The following is a 15,831-nucleotide window of genomic DNA, read 5'->3' as shown; positions in this document are numbered from 1 at the left end:
CATGTGATTTTGTACACTACATTGGTTTTGCTCATGCTGGGTATTGGGTCCTTCGTTCTGGTGAGTTGTTGTCTGAGAGTGGCTGTTGGTTTGTGTGCTGTTATGGGTCCTAGTGGTCGCAGTAGTCTGGCTGTCAGTTTGGAAATGCTCTTGATGTATGGTAACGTGGCTAGTCCTTTGGGTTGCGGCATGTCTTCATTCCGTTGCCCGACAATGGAATGAGGACATGCCGCAACCCAAAGGACTAGCCACACTACCATACATCAAGAGCATTTCCAAACTGACAGCCAGACTACTGCGACCACTAGGACTCATAACAGCACACAAACCAACAGCCACTCTCAGACAACAACTCACCAGAACGAAGGACCCAATACCCAGCATTAGCAAAACCAATGTAGTGTACAAAATCCCATGCAAGGACTGCACAAAACACTACATTGGACAAACAGCAAGACAGCTAACGATCTGCATCCATGAACACCAACTAGCCACAAAACGACACGACCAGCTATCCTTAGTAGCCACATACACAGATGACAAACAACATGCATTCGACTGGGACAACACTACTATTATAGGACAAGCCAAACAGAGAATAGCCAGGGAATTCCTAGAGGCATGGCACTCATCCACTGATTCAATCAATAAGCACATCGACCTGGACCCAATATACCGACCACTGCAGTGGTCAGCTGGAACTGACAACCGGAAGCGGCAGATTCAAACCACTACAAATGCTGGAGGAAAGATCACAGAAGCGCTTCACAGGAGGCTCCCAAGCACTGAGGATGTCACCTAGACAGGGGACGAAACGTCTGCAACACAAATTCCCAGCTCAGCGAACAGAACCACAACAACGAGCACCCGAGCTACAAATCTTCTCACAAACTTTGAAGATGGGTGGTCCTAGGCCCAACCATTTCCAGCTGTTGCAACCGTTAATTTCTCTGTATAACTTCAGAAGCGAGGACGATTGCTGGTGATTCACAATGTTCAGTACCAGTTGGAATTGCTCAGATAATGGGCTTGGATGCTCAAAGATCTAGATAAAATTCAGGCTTTGACTAATAAGTGGCAAGTAACATGAATGGCACACAAGTGCCAGGCAATAGGAAGCAAGTGTCGAGCCACTGCTTGACTTTCAAAGGAATTACTATTGGTGAATTACCAACCACCAATGTATTGGGAGTCAGCATTTGCTAAAACTTAACTCACCCAATTATATTAATTCTGTAGATACTAGAACAGGTCAGATCTGGAAATTATTTGGTCAGTAACTCATCTCCCAATTCCCTACAGCATATCCAACATCTGCAAGGTACAAGTCAAGTGTGCGTTGGGTCCATCCCACTTGCCTGGATGTCTGCAGCTCCAACACTCTCAAGGTGGTCAACACACCTCAGATAAAAGTAGTGCTCTTGATCACCACCTCATCCACCAACTTAAAAATTCATTCCCCCACCAGCAGCAATCTGGCTGGAGGGAGTACCTTCTGTAATGATGTTGTGTGAACTGCAGCACCTAACCAAGGCTGCTTTGACAGCACTGTTCAAATCTATTCCAACACTATATCAAAGATCAAGGGCAGCAGATATATGAAAACACCACCAGCTCCAAAGCTCCCCTCCAAATCACCCATCATTTTGCTTTGGAACTTCACTCTCATTAAAATCCTCTGAGCACTGGAGAATATCACCACATTACAGCAGTTCAAGATGACAGCTCACCACCAATGCTCTGTCTAGGATTCATTGTCATGCAGCAACCCTGAAGTCAACAAATAGATTGCACAGAAGTCAACCCCTTTAGGTTTAACTTCTATGCTGTGCAAACAAGGATTAAAGGTTATCAAAATAAATTGAACAGGTACCAAAACAACAAAAAGGTACATTCATCACCATCTGCTCAAAGGCCATTTGGAATGCCAATGAGTAACTCTCACCCAATGATGCATAAAACCAAATATTGTTTCCATACACTAAACTCACATTCTTCATATACTCACTGAACACTGGTGATAACTGTATAATTACTAACACAGTATAAACATCACAGACAGAATGCAAGCTACATCGGGATTAGGTACCAAACAAAGGTAATAAAATCTGGAGGATATCTACTGTGAAATTCTCAGCATAATGCTTCTGGGAAAATTAACAAACTGTGAAATTCATAACTAATCTTGGAGGAAATTGTGTGGGAGAGGTCACAGCACAGAAACCGATAAGTGGATATTTTAAGCGTGGCCTTACAGTAAGTCTGTAGTAGACAGTAGTGTAGGTTCTTTCTCGGTTGTATGTTTTATTGAGATAGGTCTCCTGATTAAGCCATAAGTATTAATTTAACCTGGAGCAATGTTTTGCAGAGGAATAAGACAGTGCTATTTTCTGGGTCTGTAGATTGAAAGAAGCAAAAATGACCTTTAGCAGAGTGATACGCTCTTCTTGTTGAATGTGGGAGTTTAGGAAGAGTTTACCAGTTACTGAGGATTATATCTGCGATAAATGCCGTTGGTTCCAAATCCTATCAGATCGATTGGATCAGTTGGAGAGACAATTAAAGGCAATAAGGAATTTACAAGAGCAAGGGGCTATGATGGATGGCAGTTATAGGAAGGAGGAAAAATCGCAGATACAGTCACATAGATGGGTTAACTCCAGGAAAGGTAAGCGAGGTAGGCAGGTAGTGCAGGAGTCTTCTGTGGCTATCCAGATTTCAAACAAGTATGCAGTTTTGGAAAATTGTAGGGGGTGATGGATTCTCAGTGGAACGTAGCACGAACAGCCATGTTTCTGTATTGATACTAGCTGTAACGCAATGAGATGTACGTCAGGTTCCAAAAGATCGACTGTGTTAGAGGATTCTCTAATCAGAGGTACAGACAGACATTTCTGTGGCCAGCAGTGAAAAATCAGAATAGTGTGCTGCTTCCCTGGTGCCAGGATCAAGGGTGTCTCAGAGAGGGTACACACTGTTCTCAGGGGAAAGAGGAGCGAGCAGGAGGTCATTGTACACATTGGAACCAATAACACAAGAAGTGAAAAGGTTGAGATTCTGAAGGGAGATTAGCGAATTAGGCAGGAATTTAAAAAGGATATCCTCAAGGGTAGTAATATCTGGATTACTCCCGGTTCTATGAGCTAGCGAGGGCAGGAATAGGAGGATAGAGTAGATGAATGCATGGCTGAGGAGCTGGTGTATGCGAGAAGCATTCACATTTTTTGATGATTGGAAGCTCTTTTGGGGTAGAAGTAACCTGAACAAGGAGGACAGATTGCACCTAAATTGGAAGGGGACTAATATATTTGCAGGAGGTGCACTTGAGCTGCTTGGAAGGATTTAAACTAGTAAGGGGTGTGCGCGTGTGCACGTGGTGGGGGGCGGAGAACCCAGGGAGATAGTGAGGAAAGAGATCAATCTGAGACTGGTACAGCTGATAAATGAAATCAAACAGTCAGGGCAGGCAGGGCCAAAACAGAAAACAAGGTAGGACTGATCAATTAAACGGTATTTATTTCAATGCAAGAGGCCTAACAGCGAAGGCAGATGAACTGCGGGCATGGTTAGGAACATGGGACTGGGATATCATAGCAATTACAGAAACATGGCTCAGGAATGGGCAGGACTGGCAGCTTAATGTTCCAGGATATAAATGCTTCAGGAAGGATAGAAAGGGAGACAAGAGAGGAGGGGGAGTGGCATTTTTTATAAGGGATAGCATTACAGCTGTACTGAGGGAGGATATTCCCAGAAATACATCCAAGGAATTATTTGGGTGGAACTGAGAAATAAGGAAAGGATGATCATCTTATTGGGATTGTGTTATAGACCACCTAATAGTCAGCAGGAAATTGAGAAACAAATTTGTAAGGAGATCTCAGTTATCTGTAAGAATAATATGGTGGTTATGGGAAGGGATTTTAACTTTCCAAACACAGACTGGAACTGCCTTCATGTTAAGAGTTTAGATGAAAAGGAATTTGGTAAGTGTGTACAAGAAAATTTTCTGATTCAGTATGTGGATGTACCTACTAGAGAAGATGCAAAACTTGACTGACTCTAGGGAAGTTAAGGCAGAGCAGGTGACTGAGGTGACAGTGACCATTATTCCATTAGTTTTAAAATAGTGATGGAAAATGATAGACCAGATCTAAAAGTTGAAGTTCTAAATTGGAGAAAGGCCAATTTTGATGGTATTAGGCAAGAAGTTTCAAAAGCTAATTGGGGGCAGATGTTCACGGGTAAAGGGACGGTTGGAAAATAGGAAGCCTTCAGAAATTAGATAATGGGAGTCCAGAGACAGTATAATCCTGTTAGGGTGAAAGGAAAGGCTGGTAGGTATAGGGAATGCTGGATGACTAAAGAAATTGAGGGTTTGCTTAAGAAAAAGAAGGAAGCATATGTCAGGTATAGACAGGAGTGATTGAGTGAATCCTTAGAAGAGTATAAAGGAAGTAGGAGTATACTTAAGAGGGAAATCAGAAGGGCAAAAAGGGACATGAGATTGGATTGTCCTTAACTCTACTTGCCAAAGCTAAGGGTTTTTACAAATACATTACAGACAAAGGGTAACTAGGGAGAGAATAGGGCCCCTCAAAGATCAGCAGGGCAGCCTTTGTATGGAGCCGCAGAGATGGGGGAGATACTAAAAGAGTATTTTGCATCAGTATTTACTGTGGAAAAGGACATGGAAGATATACCATGTAGGGAAATAGATGGCGGCATCTTGAAAAATGCCCATATTACAGAGAAGGAAGTGCTGGATGTTTATAAACGCATAAACGTGAATAAATCCCCAGGACCTAATCAGGTGTACCCTAGAACTCTGTGGGAAGCTAGGGAAGTGACTGCTGGGCCTCTTGCTGAGATATTTGGATCATCGATAGTCACAGGTGAGATGCTGGAAGACTGGAGGTTGGCTAACATGGTTCCACTGTTTAAGAAGGGCGGTAAAGACAAGCCAGGGAATTAAAAACCAGTGAGCCTGACGTCAGTTGTGGGCAACTTGCTGGAGGGAATCCTGAGGGAGAGGATGTACATGTATTTGGAAAGGCAAGGATTGATTAGGAATAGTCAACATTGCTTTGTGCTTGGGAAATCTTGTCTCACAAACTTGATTGAGTCTTTTGAAGAAGTAACAAAGTGGATTGATGAGGGCAGAGTTGTAGATTGAACTATATAGACTTCAGTAAGGAGTTTGACAAGGTTCCCCAAGGTTAGATCTCCTGGAATACAGAAAGAACTAGCCATTTGGATACAGAACTGACTCAAAGGTAGAAGACTCAAAGGTGGTGGAGCAGGGTTGTTTTTCAGACTGCAGGCCTGTGACTAGTGGAATGCCACAAGGATCAGTGCTGGGTCCTCTACTTTTCTTCATTTATATAAATGATTTGGATGCGAGAAGATGTACAATTAGTTAGTTTGCAGATGACACCAAAATTAGTGGTGTAGTGGACATCGAAGGTTACCTCAGATGACAACAGGACCTTGATCAGATAGGCCAATGGGCTGAGAAGTGGCAGATGGAGTTTAATTTAGATAAATGTGAGGTGTTGCATTTTGGGAAAGCAAATCTTAGCAGGACTTATACACTTAATGGTAAAGTCCTAGGGAGAGTTGCTGAACAGAGACACCTTGAAGTGTAGGTTCATAGCTCCTTGAAAGTAGAGTCACAGTAGATAGGATAGTGAAGGTATGCTTTCCTTTATTGGTCAGAGTATTGAGTACAGGAGTTGGGAGGTTAGTTGTGGCTGTACAGGACATTGGTTAGGCCACTGTTGGAATATTGCGTGCAATTCTGGTCTCTTTCCTATCGGAAAGATGTTGTGAAACTTGAAAGGGTTCAGAAACGATTTATAAGAATGTTGTCGTGGTTGGAGGATTTGAGCTACAGGCAGAGGTTGAATAGGCTGGGGCTGTTTTCCCTGGAGCTTCGGAGGCTGAGGGGTGACCTTATAGAGGTTTATAAAATTTTGAGGGTCATGGACAGGATAAATAGACAAGGTATTTTCCCTGGGGTGTGGGAGTCCAGAACGAGAGGACATATGTTTAGGGTGAGAGGGGAAAGATATAAAAAGAGACCCAAGGGGCAACTTTTTCACACAGAGGGTGGTACGTGTATGCAATGAGCTGGCAGAGGAAGTGGTGGAGGCTAGTATAATTGCAACATTTAAAAGGCATCTGGATGTGTATATGAATAGGAGGGGTTTGGAGGGATATGGGCCAGATGCTGGTACGTGGGACTAGATTGGGTTGGGATTGACAAATTGGACTGAAGGGTCTGTTTCCATGCTGTACATCTCTATGATTCTAGACTGAACAACTTATATTTATAACGCACTGGAACATTCCAAGTTGCTTTGCAGGAACACATTGAAACGGAACTATTACACCAAAGCATTACACCACAAAAGGAGATATTGGTCAAGGGGCCCAAAAGAGGGACGTTTGAAGTGAAAGGGAGAGATGGTAGTGTGTTTGGAAAGATTTCCAGAGCTTTGAGCCTTGGCAACTGAAAGTGCAACAACCAAACAAGGTGCACTTAAAATTCAAAATGTTACAACAGAAAGATAAGTGCGCACATTTCTCAGATGTGGGTTTGGAGAAGAACGAAAGCCATGGTGGAACTTGAAAAGCAAATGAAAATTGTGCAATCAAGAATAATAAGTGTCACATTCTCTCGAATGACGTTCCTAATCTTGGTTCAAAGATCAGTGCCAAACATAAAGCATCAGCCCCACACAATTACTGTTAAAAATCTCATCCTAATTTTAGAAACAATTATCTACCAACTAGGCTAGGATTAAGCACCGACACTCGACTTTCTGAATTACTGTCTTTTTAAAAGTTATGGGCCCAGCCCCAAACTGTAGACAGTATGTCTCCCGCCGAAGAAATAAAATGCTGTCAACAATACTCACTTTTCAAAAATGGCAATGAGCTTCTTTCGGTTTCTGACGGGCTCGGAGTCCGCCTCAAACTCGTCCATCTCCTTGCCCAGGAAGACCTCCTGATGGAAATCCTTGTTCAGGATACCCCCCTTCTCCAGTTTGAGCCCGCTCAGGTGGTTCGGGGGTTGGATCTCGTTTTCATCCAGCCTGGCGCCCGGCTTCTCCCGCTTGACGGCCGAGTTGTTGGTCGGCCGGGCGTAGACATCGACCATCAGAAAGACGCAGAAGCCGCTCAGGTAAATGCTGGCGACGCTGCACAGCACCGACTTCCCCGAGGCCATGGTCAGAGCAACCGGGCCCGAAAACCCAAAGACCTCCCCCGCGCTGGTCCGCCAACTGCGTCAGCCTCAGGTACCTGTCACATCCCCCTCCTCACCTTCCCCCTTACAGCCGGGAAGGCGATGTCCTCCTATAACCCGCCGAGGTGGAGGGGAACGGGATCAGTGAGGGGTTGTCACCGTGCTCTCTATAGCCGGAGATCACTGACCAACCTCACCCCCCCCGACACCGGGACATCAAACCTCCAGCTGCCCCCACCAGCAAAAACTCAACACCAACCCAGGAAGGAGGAAATACCGGCCCGACCAGGCAACGCCCACTCTGGCTCCCCCTAGCCTGGAGGACTGCCTTTACACCCTCCATCCGTGCCACGCTTTGATTGGTTGAAGGGTGCAGTAACAACAGGAGCTTGCATTTATGTCATGATTTGGAGGACTGGGGTGTACAAAGTTAAAAATCACACAACACCAGGTTATAGTCCAACAGGTTTATTTGGAAGCACTAGCTTTCGGAGTACTGCTCCTTCCATATAAACCTGTTGGACTATAACCTGGTGTTGTGTGATTTTTAACTTTGCATTTATGTATCACCCTCGCAGTACTAGAACACCCTTTCCAAATTATTTTAACTTATTCATTCATGGTATGGGGAATATCGCTGGCGAGGGCAACATAGAGTCACCAGATTCGAAGTATTAACTTTGCTTTCTCTCCACAGATGCTGCCAGACCTGCTGAGTTTTTTCCAGCAATTTCGTTTTTGTTTCAGGTCTCCAGATTCCCAGTTCTCTGTTTTGCTTTATTTTAGAAACTGAGTGGGTTAAGGACACCCTCAATGTTGTTACCAACTTTCAGAATTTTGACCCAGCACAGTGTAAGAATGACCATGTAGTTCCCATGGTGTGGGTCTTGGAATCCCACAGTTGACGGTGCACCCATTGTTCAGGGGGTTCCTCAATTTATTATAGTTCTAGATGGAATGTACCAAATTGTTGAGTGTCTGGGTTAGGAGGAAAAAAAACTGGCTCTCCTTCTTTATTCACTTGCCCATTGTTTAGTTACAACGAAGGTTAATTTAAAAATAGATCCCTGTCCTGATGAATACCCTTCTCTCAGACCCAAATGAACTTATGTTTCAAAAAAAGCAAATTAAATTAGGCTTTTCTTGAGTCAACAAAGAGTATATTTATTACTTACTATATATAAAAACAACTAGTGACACAACAGACAAGTACACAGGTTAGAAATAAGGGGTAATCCCAAAAAAATAAAAAGTTTAAAAAAATGCAGATTGTAGTCTGAATTGTTGACGGAATTGAACAAGGTTCTAACTGGGAGACATAACACAAAAGCACTATACTGTATATGTTAAATGCAATTCTCCTTTTCACATTACAATGAATTTCTTCATGCTTCCTCTTGTCATACAGCATGGTCTAACTCATCCATGCCAACAAGCTATCCCAATCTGACCTAGTCCCATTTGCCCCATATCTGTCTAAACCCTTCCTATTCCAGATGCCTTTTAAATGTTGTAAATGTACCCACCTCCACCAGTTCCTCTGGCAGCTCATTCATAGATACACTACCCTGTGTGAAAAAGTTACCCCTTGGGTCCCTTTTATATCTTTCCCCTCTCACCTTAAACAGATGGCCTCTAATTGTAGACTTCCCCACCCTAGGAAAAAGACTTTGGCTATTCGCCCTAACCATGCCCCTAATGATTTTATAAACCTTTGTAAGGTTTTCCCCTGTCTCTGATGCTCGAGGGGAAAAAGCCCCAGCCTATTCAGCCTCTCACAATAGCTCAAATTCTCCAGTCATGGCAACATCCTTGTAAATCTTTTCTACATCCTCTCAAGTTTAAAAACATTCCTTTAGATGAAACTCTTGCTGGCTTGATTTTTCATCCACACTCAAATTGTCAATTCAGTTTCCTTGTTTAAATATTGTGTTCTTATGGGATAGTTCATTTTCCTTTACTTTAAATACTTAATGTCGTTTTGGTCAATAAGTGCTATTCATATATCCCAACCAAAGCTGCCACCATATCAAAATATGCTAGATTTCTATGCAATGTTTGATTGATTAAGTGTCATATTTCATTATTTTGGTTGATCAGGTTATTATCTGTAACATGGAGAGTGTCTAAAGTCTCAATAGACCTTAGTCAGACCTTGATGAAGAATCCTTACCCTGCATATCAATGACTGAAATGTTACAAAGACTACCATATGATCATCCTTCTCCTTATAGATAATGGATAATAGTTCATTAAGGCAGGGCATAATTTTTGACCATATGTTGAATGATTTAGATAAACGATTGAATCTCCAAAAATGAGCTTCAGAACTAAACTGGTTTTACACACACACACACACGCACACCTTGCAAGCTTTCCATGCTTACAATTTATCTGACAGGAGTTCAAAGTTGTCAACAATAATGTCTGAGATGAAAATGTACCTCAGGATATGTAAGTACATCTAATTAAAAGTCTATAGTGCAAATTGAGTGAAGTTACATCTGAAAGCTTAGATATGTCAAAAAGGTATCTTCTCAGAATAGTCAAACTGTTTAAGATTATGTCACAATATCTGTGTGACATATAAATCTTCTGCAACTAATCTTCTCCCCTAATAGAATTGATACTTATACAAATATTTTCATAACCTTACAAACTTTGCATTTCCAGCACAAAATGGAATATGAAATAATGTTAATCATGGAATGTTACAGTACAAAGGGAGGTCATTTGGCTTATCAAGCCTATGGTGGTTCATTATGAAATTCTCAATTAGTTCAACATCCTATTCTATTCCGATAACCTAGCAAATGGCTCCTTTTCAAACGCTACTCCAATTCCTCTTTAAAAGTCTGATTATGTCCTGGGAGCTGGGACTGTTGCCATTTTATGCCAGGTTGTTGGATGTCATTGTGGTGAAAGATCAGTATGCTCATTGCTATTTCCCACATTATGAATGAACTCGTATTGATTAAATAAGATCGCAAAGGAGAGTACAATCTTTAGTAACTTTGTGCCATCAGTTGGAGGAAACTTGCTTGAAAATCCACAATCCCATGACTTGGTATGCAGCATAAAATGGGACCAATTGCCTGAATTTTGGCAGGAGAAAGTGGTGGTAGTGTAGTTAAAGGAGAACCTGAAAGCTGGATTCAGAGTCAGCGATATACAGATATCACTGAAGCAAATTAATGACCAGAATCAGCCATAGTATGCAGAAAGTCATTGGGGAAAGTTTGGATATAGATAATTAATGTGGCTGTGTACAATAAAAACCAATGGCAGCAAAGCAAGGAAGGTTCTGGCAGGATGAATTATTTAGTTAAAAATTGTATCCAGGTAGCTCAGCTCCCCATTCTTTGTCTATATTTTTCAAGGTTATCTTTAGCACTATTTAGTGTAGCTGCTTCCTTGTAAAATGTATACATAATTTTAACAATTCTAATAAGTCTTTGATACATCCTAAGATACCCTATTACTAATCCAACAAAATGCTGGCTATGGTTTTTATAGCAAATAAACTGGGTATGTGTCTTTCCACACGCTCTCTTTTCTTCAGTCCAACATCCTTTCCTGTTTTCACCTACAAAATATAATTTCTAAATTATTTTCATATGGTTGAAACAAAAGCAGTGCATGTACATGTTATTTTTGTCTGCAAAGAACAGGAGCCTGTCATACAGTCGGAATTACACAGCATGGAAACAGACCCTGAGGTTCAACCAGTCCATGCCAATCATAATCCTAAAATAAACTAGTCACACCTGCCTGTACTTGGCCCATATCCCTCCAAACATTTCTTAATGTACGTACTTAACAACTATTAAGAAATCTAGAAGTAAATCTATAAATAAGCCTCTAATCTCAGGAGCAGCTGCAAGATCCATGCTGCTCTCAGTCCACCAACCAGCAGAACAGATTACAGTATACTGCACATTGGAATTGGAACTAGTATCACTTTCAGTGGTAATCTCCTAGAAGCAGAGAATTTTTGTTAAAGTTGCTTCCACACCCAAGCAGGTTGATGATTTCCTCCAAAACAGGGGTCAAACCCTGGGAATGTCCATTATTTGCATCCACCTCCATCACCAGTTGGATTGTACTTGTACTGTGTGTTTGAAAATCTTTGAATTAGTATTATAATATGGTTTAGATTATATCTATCTTCATTTTTTATTAGTAAACCTTTCATTGGTAAAGTAAAATCCACAGCATCATGTGCTTATGCTTCAGCGAGAGACCACTTTGTGATTTGTTTTTGTTTTTACAATACAATCCATCAAGCAAGGGTTCTGTCAGAAATATGACATAATTAGTTGTAACATCAGCTGGTATCATAACATCAATCTTGTTGATTGTACGGGATAGATGGAGAAGTTCTATTTCTCTAAACCAATAGAGGAGAAAATTTATGGAGCACAAGTCATTGATAACCATGTAAAACAATTGGGGAACAAAAAAGCGAATTTATTTGGGCTCTCATGCATGTTATCGCCATGGGTTATGTTTTAATAACTGCATGCCATAAAAATGGCATTTTAATATGAAGACAGCAATCCAAATAGATTAGGTAGGACTGCAACCAGATCAGAGTTTGCAGACTCTGGGTAACCATTTTGTCATATGAAATCCAACAAAGTATGGCAAAGTTAATTGATTCTGCACAAGTGAATCCATGGTTGAAACCAGCATGATGGCCATAGAGAAAAGTGATCATGAACTCATCAACCTCCCATGCTTTAATACATGTAGCTCTCAGCATACACAAGTTCACCGTACTACATCCAGATGACGATCTCGATAGATTGTCTGCGTAATTCCTTGCACATTCAGGATTAGCAAACAAAATGTTGTCTGATTACAGACTCAACTCAAAGGTAATAGCCATTCATTGATTGCCCTGGGAAATTTAACCAAAGTCAAAGTCAATCTGCATGGTTCAATATTTAAATAAAGCCTGACAGTTAACTGTTAATGGATGCATTTTTTATGTTAATACTTCTACCCCCCACAGTACACTTTCCAACCAATCAACATTCTCCTCATATTCAGAATAAGTATTGTTTTTCCTTTGAATTAGTATTCCTGCAAGTCATCAAGTGTAAGACAAAAAGCAAGATACCAAGATGTGTATTCTTTTCAGGAAGTGTATAAATCAGTAAAAGCAGGCCCCAGTTAGGACAAGTGCATTCATAACTTACAAAGTGCAATCATATGTGCCTTTGTTGTACTTTTCAGTGTGTTTCCTCCTTCGAACTTTGGAGGGTCAATGGAACCAAAGTAATTTATCCTCCAGACTTAGATTGCTACAGATGGAAGCAAGAATGGTTGAAGAGAGTTGGAAACAAAGTCTCCTGGTTCAACATAGTAGGAATATTTTATGAGAAATTATTTACATTTTCATTGGACTATTAAGTTACAGAACAAAGATTTGTAACCTTTCACCAATGATCACTATCTTTCACAGAGCCAACTCCTGCAGGTCTGACCACCCATCCTGCTTGTATCCATTTCAAATACACAACCTGAATCTTCAATGAAGGGAAACATTGAATCAGACAAATGTAAAAATTTTGAACCAAGTCACTGGTAGAACCTTGAAAACCCCACCAACTTTTAGAACAAAATGTGATCGAGAAAAACCGAACACGCTGACCTGTGCTCACCTGCAAGGATTCAGATTAAGAACAGAAACTAGTTAAATATGGCTTTAAGAGGGAATAGGTCAATCAGGAAAGGGTCTAGATTAGAGTGGTGCTGGAAAAGCACAGCAGGTGAGGCAGCATCCGAGGAGCAGGAAAATCGACGCTTCAGATAAAGGCCCTTCATCAGGAATGAATAATTAGGAAAGGCACAGATGGGAAGCACAGGTTTGTGAATTTACCTTGTGGGAATTATAAAAGGCAGTATTTAGTGAAGAAAACATCAAGATGGATAAGAGCCTCTGCCTCTCTCCTTGGTCAATTTCTGATTACGTACTCTGGAGTACAAATAATTGAAGCACCTGAATTGTTGGTTCAGCAATTCAAATTCTTGATCTTGCTGAATTTTTGTGCTTTTGGTACACTGACCCCCAGCCCCTTCTTAATTAAGCTCTCTGTGCAGGTTTTTTAAAAATGCTGAATGAGTGCAATTAGTTAGAGACAAAAAAAACTGCAGATGGTGGAATCCAAGGTGGACAAGCAGGAGGCTGGAAGAACACAGCAAGCCAAGGAGCATCAGGAGAAGTTAACATTTCAGGTGTAAACCTTCTTCAGGGCTTGTGTGTGTGTGTGTGTTGGTGGGGGTGGTGGTGTAAGGGGAGCTGCAGATAAAAGGGAGGGGGCTGGGAGAGCAGGGTGGGGAGGTAGAGATTGGTGAACACAGATAGTAGGTATGACCTGGTTGGTTGATGGGAGGAATAAATCTAGTTGGTAGCAGGAAGGAAGGATCAATTGGAGGAATAGAAAGGAGGGAGAGGGGCTGGGAACAGAGTCGGGTGATGGGAAGAGAGGTTATTTGAAATTGGACAACTCAATTTTGAGTCCTGGGCAGCCTACAGTGCGAATGACTCAATATCAGAGTTCACCAATTTCAAATAAACTCCCTTCCCATCACCCGATTCCCTCCCTTCCATTCCTCTTATTGACCCTTCCTTTCAGCTACCAACTGGATGCATCCTCCCATCAACCAACCAGGTCATACCCTCGACTTGTGTTCATCAATCTCTACCACCCCAGCCCTCTCCCTTTAACTGCAGCTCCCCTTACACCTACTCCACTCCACTCCTCCCACCCCCCCCAAGTCCTGAAATGTTGACTTCTCTACTTCCTGATGCTGCCTGAATGAATGCAATTGGCTGGCAACAGAAGATCTGGTTAAATCACTGTTCATAAAAAAAAAATGCTGCTGGCACTTCATAGAATCATAGAATTCCTACAGTGCAGGTGGAGACCATTCAGCCTAACGAGTCTGCACCAACCCTCCAAAGTGCATCCCCCCAGACCCGGTATCACCATATCCCATAATCCTACATTTACCATGACTAATCCATGTAATCTACACAAACGGGTGGCACGGTGGCTCAGTGGTTAGCACTGCTGCCTCACAGCACCAGGGTCCCAGGTTCAATTCCCGCCTCGGGCGACTGTGTGTGGAGTTTGCACATTCTCCCTGTGTCTGCGTGGGTTTCCCCCGTGTGCAGGTCAGGTGAATTGGCCATGCTAAATTGCCCATAGTGTTAGGTACATTAGTCAGTAAGTGTAGGGGAATGGGTCTGGGTGGGTTGCTCTTCGGAGGATCGGTGTGGACTAGTTGGGCTGAAGGAGCTGTTTCCACACTGTAGAGAATCTAATCTAATCTAATCCCTGAACACTATTGCCAATCCGCCTAACCTGCACAACTTCGGACTGTGGGAAGAAACCTGAGCACCCAGAGGAAACTCATGCAGACACTGGGGGAATGTGCAAACCCCACACAGATAGTTGCCAGAGGGTGGATTCGAACCTGGGTCTTGGTGCTGTGAGGGAGTAATGATAATGATAACCACTGAGCCAACAAACTGCCTTAACTAGGATGCAACATTTGAAAGCCAAGAAATAAATGTTTTCTGGTCAAGTAAATAGCTGACAGGGTAAATCTGGGCAAAAATGTTTCAATTTCATGGTGATCTCTTAAAAGTTGCTATTACAGAAGGAAGGAAAATGGTCCTGAAGATAACCCCATCCTGTGTTAGCAGTATGGTGACAATTGCTGGATTAAGTTAATTTAGTCACTCTGCTTTGTCATGGTGATTGAAAACAAGGAAAAATGTTTGCTGATGCAGGGGCAGGTTTCCCCACTTTTGTGCACATTTCCATTGAGGCTGCACACATGAATCACAAATTTAAGTTGTAAACTTCAGTCCCCTCAGGAAGGTTTCATTTAATTCACATGATATTTCATTCTGAAATATCCATAAACAGCATCTAGGAACAAGAATTGGGTACAACTCTCTGGCCTGCTTCCCCCATCTAATTAGTTTCCCTCATTCACAAGATACACCTTAGAAACTCTTACACAACACCCCAAAAATCTACCCCTTTCTTCCTTAAAAGCTCAAATTAGCCCATATGCAATTCTTCAGGAAGGGAGAAGTGGAAGTGACAAAAATTTCAGATTTTCCAGTATTTTCTATGAAAAAGGCACAGAAATAAGGAACACATAACAATTAACAAATTGATTTACACATGTGGTTTCAATTTATTGACCATAACTTGTATAATAATTAAATATCTTGTCACAGCTTTTACATAATGATCCCAACATTTTTAAAAGAACATTTTAAAATAAATATACTATGATTTTGTTTTATTGGATCGTTAAAGTAATTGCATAATATCTCAAATAGAATTAGTCAACAGCCTCTGAGGAATTTGTTTCTATCATTGTCCCACTGAAAATCGGACCTCAAGTAATAAGATCTTAAATAGCAGAATTAGACCTTAAGGTTCAAGCCTGCTCTGCCATTCAACATGATCGTAACTAATCTGACCTTGGCCTCAACTCCATTTTCTTGCTTAGCAATGCCTCATAACACTCAAGTCACCTAGAGTTAA

The 15,831-nt window shown here is 41.7% G+C and overlaps 1 protein-coding gene across 1 annotated transcript in view; it reads right to left on the bottom strand.

Moving 5' to 3' along the window:
• sdf4 (stromal cell derived factor 4) overlaps positions 1 to 7,530 on the bottom strand; it is an 85,191-nt gene extending 77,661 nt beyond the window's left edge. Inside the window, exon 1 of the mRNA XM_043675817.1 lies at positions 6,924 to 7,530. Coding sequence (XP_043531752.1) covers positions 6,924 to 7,234 — 311 coding nt within the window. The 5' untranslated portion in view covers positions 7,235 to 7,530. The remainder of the gene's footprint in view (positions 1 to 6,923) is intronic.
• Positions 7,531 to 15,831: the final 8,301 nt, after the last annotated feature.

This window comes from Chiloscyllium plagiosum, chromosome 34 (genome assembly GCF_004010195.1).
Source record: "Chiloscyllium plagiosum isolate BGI_BamShark_2017 chromosome 34, ASM401019v2, whole genome shotgun sequence".
Classification (NCBI taxonomy): Eukaryota; Metazoa; Chordata; class Chondrichthyes; order Orectolobiformes; family Hemiscylliidae; genus Chiloscyllium; species Chiloscyllium plagiosum.
The sequence above is the reverse complement of the archived record's forward strand: the minus strand, read 5'-3'. Positions and strand labels throughout refer to the sequence as shown.